General features: G+C 37.7%; 1 protein-coding gene across 1 annotated transcript; it reads right to left on the bottom strand.

The window, feature by feature from the left end:
• Nucleotides 1-11,719: 11,719 nt before the first annotated feature.
• On the bottom strand, nucleotides 11,720-12,259 carry LOC108510906 (uncharacterized mitochondrial protein AtMg00810-like). The gene has a single exon (XM_039117706.1). The coding sequence runs from the start codon at nucleotides 12,257-12,259 to the stop codon at nucleotides 11,720-11,722; it is 540 nt and encodes a 179-aa protein (XP_038973634.1).
• Nucleotides 12,260-19,346: the final 7,087 nt, after the last annotated feature.

Here is a 19,346-nt window from a genome sequence, read left to right as displayed (position 1 = left end):
TGCACAATTTTTGTATATCAGCTCAGATCAATCTTTAAAAATCATTGGATCTGATTGTTATATTCAAAATTAGTATTTATATCAAATCATAGAATTTTGCTATTGTATTACGTTATATCTCATGCCTAGTATCTTTTCTATAACCATAGATTTTATTGTTATATTTTACTGTATCTAGAAGTTCTAGAGCACATTAGTGCTATGAACAAGATAAGCAATTCTATACAAATTTTTTAGTAATGAACTTATAGTAAGAAGCAAAAGTGAATTTGCCATTCGTGGTTTGCTCTCGGTGTATCTGTTAATCTTGAAGGCCTGACTGTGGAGAGAAGGTCATGCTTAAGGTCTAACTCTGCTAAATCATAGAGAGTGCGTGGCCCAAACATACAATCTGATCCTTTATTTTAGGGTTGTCCGGTTCCATTACCAAGCTACCGTAAAGTTGGGTTTCAAAATTCAGAAGCGAAGCTGGTGAAAAAGAGATGGGGGAGTGGTCCAATCCAACTGTCCTTCCAAAATCTGATGCTCTCTCTGTTTCCAAGCTTGTAGGAGTTACGGTTCCAATGGGTACATATTAATATAATGCTCTTAAGGAGCATTGTACGGCAATGCTCCATCCAATTCAACGAAGTCGTAAGCAATTACTTGAACGGAAACTTTTCCATATGCTTGCACGCGTGGACTAGTTCAACCATATTTACCGGAAGAAACACCCTTCCCTGCGTGCCATCCAAGCATCCTCCTTCCTCCTTAAAAGCATAACAAGACCCACACGAAACACGAAATGGCACTGCTCTTGCTAAGGCTAATATTTTGGGCCTTCAGTTCCTTGACAAACCTAGCGACTCTTGTTATCTTCAGGGGAGCAGCCCTTCTTATACTTGCTCTTTTCCAGCTTCTCAAAGTCCCTAGTGTAGCCATTAATGGTGCACTCGATCAAATTGCGGGCGTATTCAGGGCGGGATTTGAGTACGTTTTGGAGCTCTTGAGGGACGCAATTGTGTCTCTTCTCTCCAGCTGTTCGGAACTTCTTTTTAGCACAGCAACAGGTTCCTTCCAACTCACCACGTCGGCAATCACCGAGCTCATGGAGAAGATGAAGACTGCTCTTGATGAGTTGGCTGAGATTTTCCCAGAGATGTTCGAGGGTGCGTCGGAGATGATAGGAAGTATTGTTCTAAATTTGTGGAATAACTACAAAGAGGCTTTGGGATATATTATGAAGAATGCCTGATTTTCCTCAAGGGAAGAGTTGCATAGATGCTTAGCTTTAGGAAACAAAATTTAATTCAAAAGTATAGTGTTGCAGATATGTGAGAAACTCTGTAAACTGACGTTTTTATTAGCATTAATGGGAGCATAAGATTATAGAATACAACAATAGTGGTGCATGCTTCTCCATGTTTGTGCCTGCAACACCAAAACTGGGCTCCTTTTGTAGCCTTGGCAGGGGGAATAATACATATCTCTATGCTCAACCTTGGACCTCTGCAATTCCCTTTGACCTACAAACTGTTGCATTTTGTCATATGCTGATTATTGATATCTCTAACATGCATGTTGCTAACTATATTGCCAATGGAGCATAGGAATTTCATGCTTTGTCACAGGTTTCTGGACAAGTTTCTGCCCATCAGATTCAACAAGTAGTTCCTCAATCTAGAATAGGAACCAATGATCAATGGGTATGGATTCCAAAATCGCAATATGGGAGAATGCTTCCGTTGTTCTTTGTAATCCCAAGAATTTATGGGCTGATTAATTTGTTTATGCTAATTGTCCAGTGCAAATTCCTTGCAGCAAGTGCAATGCATGGGATCCCCTCCTCAGCATTGGATCAAAGATAAAGACAGATGGTTCTCATTATGCAGACCAGGATCAGGCTATGGCTGTGTTTGTATTTAGAAATTCTGACTCTCATGTCTGCAAAAGCTTGTAAATTTCCAGCTCAATCCTCTGCTTTGGCTGTTAGAGAGTCTCTTTATATTGCTATATAGTTTTCTCAAGCTAATAATCAGAAGTAGTTAACTTACGCTTCTAAATATTTTGTAGAAAATGAGCGAGTCCCTCATGTTACCATGTAAATTCCATCAGTTGTAACAGGGTTAATTAAAGTTTTTTAACCATGATATTTCAAGTCAATGGTGTTTTCCTAATGAAGTCCTTTTATCTCTATCCTACAGTCCTTTCATCCACTAAATTATTCGTTAATCGTAATCGACTTTCTTAACCTATTAAGTAAATTATACCAAGTCTCTTCAACATACGATAAAAAATGTAAGTCATCCTTGGACGATTTCTCTAATTTTAATGAATAAAAAATGACTTCCAGGATGCTTCGACTGACACAAGACAAAGATTTATCTTAGCTTAGTACAAAACCAACGGAAAGTATGATTTTCTAGTGTATTATTCCTTGCTGACCAAGGCAACATCAACATCCACTGAGTTTTAGTTATAGTGAATCCGAGGCCATCCTAATTAACTTGTATCAAAGCAATTAAGCTATCACCAACCTCCTGGGTAGAAGTTGGAGATGGAATGAATCGACACCAAGACCACCGTGACCCAATCTTCGCACGATTGAGTATTGGGTGCTGGCCTTAGAAGACCTATTAATACGATATGTTTTGGCTGAGTAAAATCCATATATTAGATTACTTTTGAGGCCAAATCCAATGTATTGAAATTTAATCTAGCTAAGCAAGGTTCGATTTTGCTTCGAATCGTAAGTCTAGCCTTTGGGTTCTCATATGATCCAAAAGGGATGGAGGCTCACTAAGTGGAATTTGTGAGGATCCGTGCATGTGTGTGTTTAGTCCCACATCGGTTATTCACTGGGTAGATCTTCGGTACTTATACAGAATCAAGGAACCCAAATAATACCTTCCGGCTAGCTATTTTGGGTGATGTCCTGAGTTGTTACAAATGGTATCAGAGCGGACCCGGCCCATAACCTATGTGGACTAGGAGATACTGCAGCATGGATACATTGGGGCTGACCATAGGCCAATCGTGGTGTTTGTGATTTGATTTGAATAGATATGAACTCTTAGCCTGACGAGGACGTCACGACTTGAACGGAGGGAGTATGTGAGGACCCGTGTGGGCGTATGTTTAGTCCCACATCGGTTATTCGCTGGGTAGATCTTGGGTACTTATACAGAATCAAGAAACCCAAATAATAACTTTTGGCTAGCCATTTTGGATGAGGTCCTGGGTTGTTACAAATGGTATCAGAGCGGACCCGGCCCATAACCTATGTGGACTAGGGGACACTGCAGCACGGATCCATTGGGGCTGACCATGGACCAATCGTGGTGTTTGTGATTAGATTTGAATGGATTTGAATCCTTAGCCTGACGAGGACGTCAGGGCTTGAACGGGGGGACTATGTGAGGACCCATGCAGGCGTGTGTTTAGTCCCACATCGGTTATTCGCTCGGTAGATCTTGGGTACTTATACAGAATCAAGGAACCCAAATAATACCTTCCGGCTAGCCATTTTGGGTGAGGTTCTGAGTTGTTACAGAATTACTCGAGTCCAAATATTTCGAAAAACACCCCACAAAGTTTCAAATCGACAATGCCATTTACAAGAGTAAGAGATGCAACACCAAGCTGCTCCGGAGTTCATGATCTATTTAACCTTGGTACAACCCTAATCTAATATAGAGTATATTTGTGAAACTAAGGATCTACTACTAGCTCTGTTAGAAAAGGAGTGCCTGCGTAACTTTTTTTTTAAAATTTTTATCCAGGTGCTGAAATGCTAAATATTTTTGTTTTCATAACTTAGGTAGATATTATTCTAATGCTCCTCAGGAGCACTTTACGGAAATGCTACATCCAAGTCACAAAGTCATAAACAAAGGCATAAACAATTACACAAATGATCAATATTAGATTCTCCCTCCTCAAAAGCATAGCACAAAACATATTCTGGCGCTTATCTTGCTAAGGTTAATATGTTGGGCCCTACGTTCATTGGCAAACATAGCAACTCTTGTAATCATCAAGGGAGCAGCCCTTCGTATGGTTGCTCTCATCAAACTTCTCAAAGTCCCTGGTGTAGCCATTGATGGTGCACTCGATCATGTTGCGAGTATACTGAGCAGAGGAACTCTTGGGTGATGCTACTGTGTATCTTCTCTCCTGATGTTTTGAACTTCTTAGCAGCACTGCAACAGGTTCCTTCCAATACATCACCTTGGCGATCACAGAGCTCTTGGAGATGGTGAAGACTGCGCTTGATGGCTTGGCTGAGAATTTTCCTGAGGTGTTCGAGGTTGCATGGGCGATAATAAGGAAGATTGTTCATAGTTTGTGGAACAATTGCATATATGCTTTGGGATATGTCAAGAAGAATGCTTGAGTTTGCTCGAAGGAAGAGTTGCATAGGTGCATAGGAAACTTGAGGAAACTGTATGGTTCGAAAGTTTAGCATTGCAGATGTGTGAGAAACTTTGTGAACTCATGTTATTATTAGCAATAATCAGAGTATATGGCATGCAAACGTGTGCCTCTATATTCTCCTAGTGAGCATTTTTCTTTTCTTTTCTTTTCTTTTATTTTCTATATTTTTTTCTCTTTTTTTTAAGCTGGCTGTATTGTGAAGACAAATCTTGCGTTATGCATGTATAATATGTTCTCCATGGTGACGGGGTTCTTGAATTATAGTCAACAATTGATACGAGTTGCAAGGCGTATTAGAGATGACTATGGTTTCTAGTTATGGGCAACCAAATAACCTTGAATGCACATTTCCCATATGAGGGATGTTTTTGTAGACTTGCCTTACCCAACTAACTATATCATGAGGTAATTAGAGATGATCTTGAAGTAGACTTGCCTTAGACATATAGCAGCCTAGTCCCATGGGCTTGTGGGCTGGCTCGAAGAGGCCAGACCCAAGCATGACCGTGCACTTTGGCATAATTGAGGCGGAGGAGAGACTTTGGTGGGAGTCTTCTTCCTCCTCCGATCTCAGCGGAGTCGGAGACTCCCCGAGAGCAATCCGAGTTCGACTAGAACTCTAGGATTTCGTCTATTTAATCCTCCTCCTCCTCCATTGAAAGCCGTCCTTGATTTTTCCAAGAATTGCCGCCGATCTCAACGATTCTTCTTTGAATCTCTTTTCTAATCGTTGTCGGGGGGGGGGGGGGGGGGGGGGGGGTTTCACCGGAACACCTCGCCGGACCGAGGTAATTGCCCTACGCCTCTTTTTTTTTTTGGTTTTAGAGTTGCTGCCACGTTGATTTGAGCTTGCAATCGCCGGAATACCTTTCGAAATAGGGGTGCCTTGTTTCGGCATCCTTCTTCCGAGTTCTGCCGCCACCGGCCGTCGGATTTGGCTAGGTTTCACCACCGTCTAGGACCTCTGAGATCATATGGCCATCGGTCAAGGAGATTGGTTGTGATCTAGGTTGAGTTACCATGAATCAGCTCATATTTTCTTTTCGTTTTTTCTCCCTTCTTCCTTGTGCCGGGTGGCCACCATTGCCGGCGAAGCAGCGGCCTACGGGCTGCCTATAGCCATCGTCGTTGGGGCTAGCCACCATGGCTGCCTCCCCCTCTGATTCGAAGAGAAAAGCGAGAGACGAGTTCTCCCCTATTTTGGGGAAGAAGAAGAGATCTCCCTCTTTTTTCTCTGACCTCTCTTTCTTTCTCTATCCTCACTCTCTCTTGATTTCTTTTCCTCTATTTCTCTCTCTTCGCATGATTCTATGGACCCAACAGGAGGGTCCCAGATATTTTCATTGTGGACCTGGGTCGACCCTAGTAGAGGGTCCTGGATTAGTGTCATTGCGACCACTCGTCGCGCTAGCCTTACCTGACCATTGCCGAGCACTGATGGACTCTATCATCATAAGTCTTTATTGTGTTACATGTACCATGGTTTGATTCTTATTTCATGAGTTGACTGGTTTGATTAGCCAGAGTAGACCAGCCTAGATCGTTGGATGTTGCTACCTAGTCGACCCTGTCCATCCTGCACCTAATTATTGTCAGCTATCATTAGACTCGTAATTGATAACCCTTGATCTATTATCCTTTTTTTGATTGAATTCATATTTCTTGATCAGATGGATTGAGTTACATTGTACTGATTGATTCAAATAATTGAGTATTGTCATCTAGCTGGCCTCGTATATATTTCTATACGAATCTATTTTCATAGTCAGCCCTAGTTTTGTATGGGGTTATAGTTATCTGGATAGAAAAAAGTCCAACGAGATCTTATATTGTAGTTTCTAAATCGAGATAAGGCCCTAACCTTTTATTTATATTTAAATTTTTAATTAAAGAAGAATAGAGAATATGGATAATTCAAATATTAGAACTAATAATTACTGAATAATTGATTTATTAATATAGCAAGTGATTGATATAGGATAACTTAGTGTTATATTGATATTAAATTGACTGGACAAGTTAGGTATGGATTAGTAGCATTATAGTTGCGTTGGATTGCAATAAGGTAATACTTTCTGTACTCGGTCACCATACATACAAACATACATACATACATATAAGTTTATTGGTTTATACCACTGGATTTGCATCATGAGATTTATATTAATAAATTTGTTTTGGCATATGATGATATGTTTTATATGATTTTTAGTACAAATATATTTATATGGTTATTATACATATCAGATATTGAGAATATGATTATGTGAATAAAGGTACGCATATGAGGATAGCCTCCACGAGCTTATGCATATGATAGCATCCATGGGTTTACGCATGGGATAGCCTCTACGAGCTTATGCTTGGAATAACCTTTACAGGTTTATGTGTGGGATAGCGCCCATGGGCTTGAAGCATTGGGATAGCCTCTATGGGCTTAGGCATAGGATAGTGCCCATGAGCTTGACGCATGGGGATAGCCTTCACAGGCTTATGCATCGGATAATGTTCATGAGTTGATGCATGGGAATTTTGTCAGTCTTGGACTGAGTCATAATTTTGGTTAGTCCATAAGAAACATGAAAATCAAGTTAATAAGAAACGGATGAAATGACATAAGAAATTGTTATTAAACAATTGGTTACATTTGAGATATATATATTTATATATATATATGCTTATTTGAAAGATGATGATGAGAACTTATATAAATGTTATTTGTATAAGCTTTTCGAGTATCGATACGTTGTTAATTTAAGATTGCTAATTGATTATTTTTTTATTACTTATGGTGTAACGGTTTGGGATTCTTACTGAACTGTAAAGCTTACAACTCCTTCCTATTTCTTTTTTTCAGAGTTGCAGGTTGCATAGTACTTGGCTATATTTGAGATAATAGGGCGAAGGAATGAATAAATAGAGCATCACTAATACTGATTGAATGATTAAATTTTATAATTAGATTAGTTTCATTGTTCGTTAAGAATTGAGATCATTATTGTTCACGGATATTGAGGTTGTGGTAAATTTTTCAGGTCTAGCATATTCTCTAGGGCTCTGTCCTAAGAAGTGTGCGGCCGTGTCACGTGGTCAGACCCAGATGTTGGGTTGGGGGCATGACACTTTGTATCTAGGGTAGGCCCCAACACCTTTGTTTCCATCCTTCTGTGATAAATTAGTAAAAGAAGTAAACAGGGAAGACAACAAAGTCTTTGTTTGTCTGGAATTATATTATACAAAGACATCAATGATACCAGGGTCAATTAAAGTTTTCTAACCATGAATTTTCAAGTCAATGGTAATTTCCTAATGAAGTCATTAGCTCTCTATCCTGTAGTCCTTTCATCCACTAAATTATTGGTTGGCCTTAATCAACTTTCTTAAAATATTAAGCAAATACCAAGTCCCCTTGACATATCATGAAAATAATAAGTCATTGTTTAGAAGATTCCTCTATTTTTAATAATAAAAAAATAATTTCTAGGATGCTTCAAACAGCCCAAGACATGGATTGCTCTTGCCTTGGTACAAAACCAACAGAATGTTCCAGGGTATAAATCCTTGCTGATCTAGGCCAGGTCAACTTCCATGGAGGTTCAGTTACAGTGTGTCCGAGGCCATCACAATTTAATTTGTACCAAAGCACTTAAGCTATCACCAAGCTCCTGCATAGAGTTGCAGATGGATTGAATCAAGTCCATGACCATCATGACCAAAGCCTCACATGAATTGGTCTCAAGTGTCGGCCCTTAGCGGACCTATCAATCCGATATGTTTTGCGTGAGCTAAATCCAGATCCTAGATAAGATTTAAGGTGAAATCCAATATATTCAAATTTAATCTATTTTAGCAACTGTCCTTCCAAATTCTTATGCTTTCTCTGTTTCCTAGCTTGTAGGAGTTACAGTTCCAAATGGTACATAACAATCTAATGCTCTTAAGGAGCATGGTAAAGCAATGCTCCATCCAATTCAACGAAGTCGTAAACGATTACTCAAACGGAAACTTTTCCATATACTTGCACGCTTGGACTAGTTCAACTATATATATCAGAAGAAACACCCTTCCCTGCCTGCCTTCCAAGCATCCTTCTCCCTCCTTAAAAGCATAACCAGACCCACACAAAACAAAACATGGCACTGCTCTTGCTAAGGCTAATATTTTGGGCCTTCAGTTCCTTGACAAACCTAGCGACTCTTGTTTTCTTCAGGGGAGCTGCGCTTCTTATAGTTGCTCTTTTTCAGCTTCTCAAAGTCCCTAGCGTAGCCATCAATGGTGCACTCGATCAAATTGCTGGCGTATTCAAGGGGGGATTGGAGTATGTTTTGGAGCTCTTGAGGGACGCAATTGTGTCTCTTCTCTCCAGCTGTTCTGAACTTCTTTTTAGCACAGCAACAGGTTCCTTCCAACTCACCACTTCGGCAATCAACGAGCTCTTGGAGAAGATGAAGACTGCTCTCGATGAGTTGGCTGAGATTTTCCCAGAGGTGTTCGAGGGTGCGTCGGAGATGATAGGAAATATTGTTCTAAATTTGTGGAATAACTACAAAGATGCTTTGGGATATATTATGAAGCATGCCTGATTTTCCTCAAAAGGAATAGTATAGAAGCTTAGCTTTAGGAAAGAGCTTTTAATTCAAAAGTTTAGTGCTGCAGATGTGTGAGAAACTCTTGTGAACTGATGTTTTTATTAGCAATAATGGGAGCATAAGATTATAGAATACAACAATAGCGGTGCATGCTTCTCCATGTTTGTGCCTGCAACACTAAAACTGGGCTCTTTTGTAGCCTTTGCAGTGGGAATAATACATATGTCTATGCTCAACCTTGGACCTCTGCAATTCCTTTGACCTACAAACTGTTGCATTTTGTCATATGCTGATTATTGATGTCTCTAACATGCCATGTTGCTAACTATATGACCAATGGAGAATGGGAATTTCATGCTTTGTCACAGGTTTCTGGACAAGTTTCTGCCCATCAGATTCAACAAATTCCTCAATCTAGAATAGGAACCAATGATCAATGGATATGGATTCCGAACGCGCAAGATGGAGAATGCTTGCGTCGTTCTTTGTAAACCCAAGAATTTATGGGCTGATTAATTTGTTTGTGCTAATCGTCCTGTGCAAATTCCTTGCAGCAAGTGCAGTGCATGGGATCCCCTCCTCAGCATTGGATCAAAGATAAAGACAGATGGTTCTTATTATCCAGACCAGGATCAGGCTGGGGCTGGGTTTGTATTTAGAAATTCTGACTCTCATGTCTTGCGTGCAAAAGCTTGTAAATTTTCAGCTCAATCCTCTGCTTTGGCTGTTAGAGAGTCTCTTTATGTTGCTATATAATTTTCTCAAGCTAATAATCAGCAGTTACCTTACCCTTCTAAATATTTTGTAGAAGGATGAGCGAGTCCCTCATGTCTGAAATCGTGCCATATAAATTCCATTAGTTGTAACAGGGTTAATTAAAGTTTTCTAACCATGATATTTCAAGTCAATGGTATTTACCTAATGAAGTCCTTTTATCTCTATCCTACAGTCCTTTCATCCACTAAATTATTCGTTAATCATAATCGACTTTCTTAACCTATCAAGTAAATTATACCAAGTCTCTTCGATATATGATAAAAAATGTAAGTCATCCTTGGACGATTTCTCTAATTTTAATGAATAAAAAATGACTTCCAGGATGCTTTTGACCGGCATGAGACATAGATTGATCTTAGCTTAGCACAAAACCAATGGAAAACATGATTTTCTGGGGTATTATTCCTTATTGATCAAGGCAACATCAACATCCACTGAGTTTTAGTTATAGTGAATCCGAGGCCATCCTAATTTAGCTTGTATCAAAGCAATTAAGCTATCACCAACCTCCTGCGTAGAAGTTGCAGATGGATTGAATTGAGACAAGGACCATCATGACCAAATATTCACACGATTTAGTATTGGGTGCTGGCCTAGGAAGACCTATTAATCCAATATGTTTGGTTGAGTCAAATCCTAATATTAGATTACATTTAAGGCCAAACCCAATGTATTGAATTTTAATCTAGCTAAGAAGGTTCGGTTTTTCTTCGAGTCATAAGTTATGGCCTTTGGATTCTCATATGATCTGAAAGGGAGGAAAGTCATGCCGAGTGGAATTACTTAGGTCCAAATAATTCGATAATCACCTCTCAATGTTTCAAATCCACAATGTCATCTTCAAGGGCAAGAGATGAAACACTAGGCTACTCCGGAGTTCATGATCTATTTAACCTATTTACAACCCTAATCTAACATAGAGGACATTTGTGAAATTAAGGATCTACTACTAGCTCTTTTAGAGGAGTGCCCGCATAATTTTTTTTTCCTTTTTATATCCAAGTGATGAAATGCTCAATATTTTGTGTTCATACTTGGTAAATATTATTCAATGCTTCTCATGGGCATGTCACGACAATGCTCCATCCAAGTCAACTAAGTCCTAAATGATGTCGTAAACAATTACACATATGGAAAACTTTCCTATATAATTGTTGAGATAGAGAAAGAGGAGAGAAGACAGAGGAAGAGGAGATGAAGCGTCGAGGGAAGAATGCAATCTTTATTCAAAGTCTTCTTTCTTTTGTACACTAGTGTCGTAGCCCTTCCCTTCTTTTTATAGGCATTTACAGCTCATATACAGCCTGTATTTAGTCTAATGAATACAGCTCATACCCAACGGTTATACAACTAACATCCTCCCTCAAACTCAAGATGGTAGCGAAGATGCCAACTTGAGTTTGCCAACTAGATCACAATGATGCCCCGGCAGATGTGCCTTCATAAAAATATCAGCAAGCTGATCTGCAGAAGCAACATACCTCAATTGAAGAGTACCTTGCTTAATATAATGCCAAATGAAGTGATAATCTATTTCAATATGCTTTGTTCGTTCATAAAATATCATTATGAGCAATCTGCATGGCATTTATATTATCACAATAAAGAGAAGAGCTCTTGGCCAAAGGAATACCTATGTCATGTGGTAGCCATCGAAGCTATAAGAACTCAAAGGTAGTATCTGCTAGTGCACGATACTCAACCTCTGTACTGAAGCGAGAGACAACTGTCTGTTTTTTGCTTTTCCAAAAGACAAGAGAAGAACCAAGCAAAAAATAATAGCCAGTGGTAGAACCACGATCTGTAGGGTCACTTGCCCAATCAGTATTGGAATAGGCCTGAAGATCCAAAGTGGAGTGGGCTGAGAAAGACATGCCGTGGAATAATGTACCCTTAACGTACCGAAGGATACGTAGAACTGCTGCATAGTATGTAGATCATGGTGCATGCATAAATTGACTAATCAGGATGACTGCATAAGAGATATCAGGACGTGTAACAATCAGATAAATGAGACTACCAACCAACTGCCGATACAGAGTCGCATCTTTCAATGGTTCATCATGAGTGGGAAGAAGCTTAATATTCACTTCCAGAGGACTATCCACAGTCTTGCTATCTGTCAACCCAATATGAGACAGTAGCTCAGAGGCATACTTAGCTTGGAAAAGATAGTAGCCATCTGAGCTGGATGTCACCTCAAGATCAAGAAAGTCGCTAACGGATCCTAAATCCTTCATCTCAAACTGCTGTCCAAGAAACTGCTGAAGTATATGAATCCCTGAGACATCACTTCCATTAATAACCATATCATATATATATAGCAAGAGAAGAACAATACCAGCCTTAGATCGCCGAAGAAATAGTACAGAATCATATGCACTAGAGGAGAGAAGATAGAGGAAGAGGAGATGAAGCTTAAAGGGAAGAATGCAATCTTTATTCAAAGTCTTCTTTCTTTTGTACACCAGTGCCATAGCCCTTCCCTTCTTTTTATAGGCATATACAGCTTATATACAGCTCGTATTTAGTCTAATCAATACATCTCATACCCAACAATTATACAGCTGAGTATCATAACGGTTATACAGCTAACAATAATTACATGCTAACTTTATTTATTAGATTCTCCCTACTCAAAAGCATGACAAGACCACAAAACAAGCTTTGGCGCTTCTCTTGCTAAGGCTAATATATTGGGCCTTGAGTTCGTTGGAAAACACGGCAACTCCTGTTATCTTTAGGGGAGCAGCCTTTCTTATGGTTGTTCTAATCAAACTTCTCAAAGTACCCGGTGTAGCCATCAATGGCGCACTCGATCATGTTGCAAGTATACTGAGCGGGGGAAAGGAGTATGTTTTGGAGCTCCTGAGGGATGCTATTGTGTATCTTCTCTCCAGATGTCTTGAAGTTCTTAGCAGCACTGCAACAGGTTCCTTAACATCACCTTGGCGATCATGAAGCTCTTGGAGATGATGAAAACTGCGCTTGATGGCTTGGCTGATCTTTTTCCTGAGGTGTTCGAAGTTGCATGGGAGATGATAGGAAAGATTGTTCTTAATTTGTGGAACAACTGCATAGATGCTCTGGGATATATTATGAAGAATGCCTGATTTTGCTCGAGGGAAGAGTTACCTGGGTGCTTAGCTAGCTTTTAGGAAACCGTTTGGTTCAAAAGTTTAGTGTCCTATTATTAGCATTAATAGGAGTATAGGATTATAGAATACCACAATTGGATATTGTTTTGGCATGCAAACGTACGTTCTCTATATTTCTTCTAGTGAGGACTGTTCTCCTTTTTTTTTTCTTTTTTTCTTTTGTTTTTCTTTTTTTTTGAAGTTGGCTACATTGTCAAAGGTAAATCTTGAGTTAAGCATGTGCAATATATTCTCTATAGTGACTGAGTTCATAAGTTATAGTCAATAAACAATATGAGTGGTCAAAGTTTCGTAATTATCTTAACTCACGCAAATTATTTACCTATAACAATTCAATATCTTTATGAAAAATTGATCTTAGTTCTAAAACTACCTTCAATTTTCTATTATAAGTCTTAAGTAATTTAGTTATTATGATGGTCAAAAGTAGATATTGCGTGAATTAAAGTTGAGTTGGACTATTTTTAAGAAATCTTTTGATGGCTTTCAAGTTAAATTAGGAGTCTATGATATGTGAGATGTTCTATAAAAAGTCCTAGCTGGATTGGGAGTTTCTTGATGGCTTTAGGCATGGAAGAATCAAAACTATGGATCCTAATCCTAATACTATATAACCTAAATTTCCTAAATTTTTGGTTGCCATAGTTCCTCTTAATCTCTCTTAGATATTGAAATTATTGTACGTTGTTGTTTCTTTTTTATGAAAAAGAGAAGGAAAAACTCAAAGGTGGGTTTTGTAGATTCCCTTAAAAGTGCTTTTTGGATTTCTTTTTTCTTCTTATAGAATCACTTTTAGATGATATTATCCAATACTTACCATTTAGAAAATAGTATTTCGCTTTAAAAGTCATAAAAGTACTTTTTTTAAGCAATGCCGAACATGCTCTAAATTTTTATTTTTTTTCTCAACACTTCCATCTAGATAAAAGTGCAAAAATGGAAGTGATAAAGAAGAATGAAGGAAAGAAAAGCTATGCAAAAAGGTTGGATTAAGTTTAATGTTGATATTTATAACAATTAATTAGACCTATAATAACCTGTTTGGGTTACATGAGATGATGGAGGAACACTGATCTTTGCCTAGTTGTCTATTCAAAAAGACTATTGAATAAATTGAAAAGGTCATAGAGAATGATTTAAATAATTCCACTTTATACTAACTGTAACAAAATCATATGTAAAGCTGTAATAAATGATCAAAGTTGAGCTATCGAGGACAAAGTAGAATGTGATCGCCAACTAGGTCACATTAGACCCATCAATTGAAACACCTGATGTAGATCAAGTATTGTAAGGATATTTTGGTTGGGGATACATTAGTTGAGCTACTTCAGGCGAATCATATATTGTAATTATATAATTAAGAAAATGAATTGCAAAATTTTGAAATTGACATCTGTAATGCTCTTCTAGATCCCTTTCCATAAATAAATTGTATTAAATTTTCTAAATTTATCTAACAAATTTTCAATTTGTAAAACAAATTTTTCCATGTAAATATTATCATATTTCTCAAAGAAAAAAGATGTTCTATTTATTGCTTATTTTGGTGTTTTGGACTTATTATGTATCTATAAAATTTAGTTATACTTAAATGTTTGGTTTTCTTTTCCTTATTATTTATTTAACTATATCAAATTTATTAATACAAAACTTAGTTAATCCATCCTGTCAATGAGGCTATTAACTATATATGCATATTTTCTTTCAAGATATGGAGTTAACCAAATAATGAACAAGAAATTTTCAACAACCTCTCACAATAATATCTATGTCTCTAATCTCTACAAACATAAAATAACATAAATCTATATTGTATATAAAAGTGCCAATAAATTTCTATCCAGAAGTGATCTAGACCATTGAATCTACTTCAGGAAATTATAGTCATCTAAAATGCAATAGGAGAATCCTACTTAAATCAGTCATGGTCTTCAAATCCTATTATAACATAATAAATCTATGCAAAAATGACTCTATTTTCCTACTTTTGTCATAGCTAGTTTCTTTCCCCTTAAGGCCTAGATTATAATAAACTTGGATTCTAACATTGTAGGATTTTGCTATGAGTCCCATATAGAAGAACTTCAATACATACAGGATTTTTTCGTAGATCAGTCCTTGAACTATTCTACATTTGTATATCAATCTATATCTTTTTCATTTTTTTATAAGAGTCGTTGAAAAGTTCTCTATCTGTATAAATTTGTCCTTTCACTAGTTTTCTTTAACTATGATTAAGGTTAACTAGGATTATAGAAGACGAAAATACACTTAGTTTAACGGAATGGGATTCGAGACTTGGCCTCTTCCCACTTACATTCGTCCTATTCTCACTTGGGACATTATCCACTAGGAGAACCAACAGTAGGGACAACTTAAGAGGCTAGTTAAGTTTGAGGGCTAAAGGCAAAAATATTAAAAAGATAAAATATTAATACTACTAGGAAAATTAGTTAATATCAGAGAATACAAGTAATAAGTATAAGATTTTAGAGATTAAAATACAAACATAAAAAAGAGATGGCATAATATGCAAATATGAATAATTTTATAGACTAATCTGCCACAAACACCAAAATAAATCTCCCATAGGTCCTTCGCTCCATATCAATGAGTTTGATAATAAATTCTTTCATAGTTTTTGTATTTTCCTCGCCTCATATGCCTCTGATCCCATCTCTCCTTTCACCAAAACTTTCTTGCTAACTCAACTTGTATCTCTTGTCTAGTTCAAAGGTAATATAATCAAGTCTCAAAGCAATTTTCATATGGTGAACTAAGTGTCTGGTACTCTGTATGACTCAGGATGCAACCTGAGCTCCGTTGCTTTGATTGCCATGGAGCAAATTATTCTATCATTATCCCTTGGCTTAATCATAATACTAATATGTAAAACTAATAATCAAGCCTTATCTTATTAGTGATTAATTCTTTTTTTAGCACGTGTGCCGGTTTACTAATCACTATATTCTAGAAGGATCACTGAACTTAATGTGGATCACTTTGGCTACAATAGATAGGGCTGGATAGGGTCCAAGAATGAGATTTGTTACATTAGAAGCCAAATCATGTGCCAAATTTCTGAAGGTCATAACTTGATCATACAACACTCGATTATGATGATCATTTTTCAAATTAGATTATTTTTTTGAGATCTAAGACTTAGCGCTAACATTTTAAAAGGTTAAAATATGTTGAAATTCTATCATTTGGACCCCAAATAGGTTGATCTATCCACAATTTTTTTTAGAAAAGATTTTGACCTGATGTATCTTTCAATCCAAGAAGAATCAGATAGATCGACAAAAAGGTAATGTTGATGTGGGAGTTAAGATATACCTCCAATAGGATTTTAGCTTTTTTATATTTATTTCTATTAGTCATATTTATTTTTAGAAAGCTAATCTTATTTGAACTAAGAGAGAAATCCGACCGTTACTATGCAAGGGCGGATCTCATTATTATAAATCAAGACTATATATATTAGTTTTTGAATCATCAACGAAAAGAAAGAGGAGCTAAATCCTATTTTTTTATTTTCTTTTTGTCTTTCTCTAAATTTTTTTTAAGAGATTTAAGTTGAGTAAGTAGAGAAAATTCTTCTTTTTTCCTGATCAGACCATACTATAAATATATTAAAACATCACTTTGTAAGTTTAATTAATGTTGTTATTCAACACATAAAAGAGAAATACTTAGATTGATAGGTGCTCTCCTAGGTTTAAAAATTTAGATTTTCACAACTAATCCAACAAAAAGGAATTTTACCCTATATTTTTCGGTATAAGTCCTATTGGCCGTCTCACAATCTCCATTACCACACCAACTCACTTTATATGAGCCTAACTCCCTACCATCCGATCTAAAAGAAAACACAGATTATAAAAAATAAATTAGAAACCTCTCTGCACTTGACATCTAATGCTCTTATACATGTTGCATTTTCCATTACATATTTTCTCTTTCTAAATGTGGCATGTAAAACAGCTAACCTTCCTTAGCCTACATTACACATTTGTTCTGAGTTAATTGATAATTTCATCCCCTCCTTTTTATCAAGAAAGAGTTCCGCCTGCAATTGTTTGAACTTGAATTCTAGCAGCCACCTCACAAAATCAATGAAAGTCTATTCAAACTAATGAAGTCTATTTGAATATTGCCTTCAAATTATCGAACAATTGTCCCTAGTTACAAGCAGAACATAGATCTTGGTTCCCCATCGAGGATAGATTACTGGTTTAAACTCAAAAGATAGTACTCCCATTGTAGTTCTGTAAGAACATAATAACTTTTCATAATTCTTGCATACAAACTTTAAATATCACTAAAGTAGATTACATACAATGTCTGGAACCCTGGTTGGCAAATAGAACAACCACAAAGACATGATATGAAAGTGGCTCCTCACTCTGTTACAGGAAACTAGCACTAAAAAGTCTCAAAGGGAGGTTCTATATACACCCCCCCCTATTGCTAAGGACATCCCCCAAAAACCAAAAAAAAAATACCCAAACTAACCTTTAGTGTAATTACCATATTGCCCTTGAAATTTTCTCAGTACACCCCCCCTTCCTCCTCCTCCGTTTCGTTTTGAAAAGAAAAAAAAAAACACCCCTCAAACCCCCCTTAAACCCCTCGATCCATTTACATCGTTTAGGCGATCTTTGAAGGAGATTTAAGCCCCATTCGAAGCATGGACAAGCAACTAGTGATTTGGGACGAAGAATCGGCCGCAAAGGTACGTGTTCCACCTTGTTTCGAATTTTTTTTTTTTCACGGTTCGTGCTCCGTTCGGCACTGGATCGCCGAACAAAAGGCTTCTGTTCGGCTGAACAGTGCCGAACAGAAGCCTTCTGTTCGGCAACCCTCAACCGAACAGAAGCCTTCTGTTCGGCTGCACAGTGCCGAACGGAGGGCTTCTGTCCGGCACTGTGCAGCCGAACAGAAGGGTTCTGTCCGGCTCTGTGCAGCCGAACAGAAGCCTTCTGTTCGGCACTGTGCAGCCGAACAGAAGGCTTCTGGTGCCAAATCGCGTGCCGTGCTGAATTTTGTGCCGAACAGATTCTCTGATTCATTAATTCTTGGTGATAAATTATTTTATATGTAAGGCTATGCTACAACCGAATCGAGTACAATTGGATCAGAATTTGTACTGGATTACACAAGCGAATTTACAACTTACGAGGTATTATAATGTATTGTGCAATTTTGTATTAGTTTAGCGAGCTATTTTTATAACTGTGTACTTACATAAATTGTTTAATGTATAGATCTTCAAGAGTAGAGAGGACTTGTGTAATTGGTGTCGTGAAGCTGGGAGGCGAAATGGTTTTGTTGTTGTAATCAAATCATCCGATGCAGGTACCATTTCTAAGAAACCCAGAATTATGTTAGGTTGTGAGAGGGGTGGGACGTACCGAACCAAAAAAGAAAAGCGAATAAAGACTGCCTGTGGGACAAAGAAGTGTGGATGCCCTTTTGCATTAAGAGGAAAGAAATTGGATACTGCGGATGATTTGATATTACTGGTCGTATGTGGAGTGCACAATCATCCCGCTGCAGAGAATCTGGAGGGGCACTCATATGCAGGGAGATTATCTGAGCAGGAGACGGAATTGTTAGTGGATATGTCGAAGAGTTTGGTTCGTCCAAAGGACATATTATCCACATTGAAGGAAAGAGATGCCCTCAATGTTACGACTATCAAGACTATCTACAATGTACGTCAACGGTTTAAGGTTGTAGAGAAAGCCGGGAGGTCTGAAATGCAACATCTATTAGGTAAATTATCAGAGGCTAAATATATTGAGTGGCATAGGAATTGTACTAATACGGATGTTGTGCATGACTTATTTTGGGCACACCCTGGCAGCATTGATTTGTTCCGTGCATTTTTTCGTGTGTTGATAATGGATTGCACGTACAAGACGAATAGGTATCGTCTTCCGCTCTTAGAGATTGTGGGGGTGACATCTACTGACATGACATTTTCAATTGCTTTTGTATACTTAAATTCTGAGCGGGAAGAAAGCTATACTTGGGCATTAGAGAGATTGCGCAGTGTCATAGCTGATGATGTTTTGCCTGAGTTGATTGTTACAGATAGAGACTTGGCTTTGATGAATGCAATTCATAGAGTATTTCCTACTGCTAGACATTTATTATGTAGATGGCATATTAGTAGGAATGTTTTGGCCAAGTGCAAAAAATTTTTCGAATTGAAGGAGAAATGGGATAAAATTATTATGAGTTGGAATGTACTAGTGCTGTCCTCCACGGAAGACGAGTATAATGATCGCTGGAGTGCACTGCAGAGAGAGTTCGGTACCTATCCAGATGCACTACAGTATGTGTCAGATACTTGGCTGAGCAAATACAAGGAAAGATTTGTTGCGGCGTGGAC

Source organism: Phoenix dactylifera, unplaced genomic scaffold (genome assembly GCF_009389715.1).
Source record: "Phoenix dactylifera cultivar Barhee BC4 unplaced genomic scaffold, palm_55x_up_171113_PBpolish2nd_filt_p 000263F, whole genome shotgun sequence".
In the NCBI taxonomy this organism is placed as follows: domain Eukaryota; kingdom Viridiplantae; phylum Streptophyta; class Magnoliopsida; order Arecales; family Arecaceae; genus Phoenix; species Phoenix dactylifera.
Note: the sequence above shows the minus strand (reverse complement) of the source record. Positions and strands in the feature narration are given on the sequence as shown.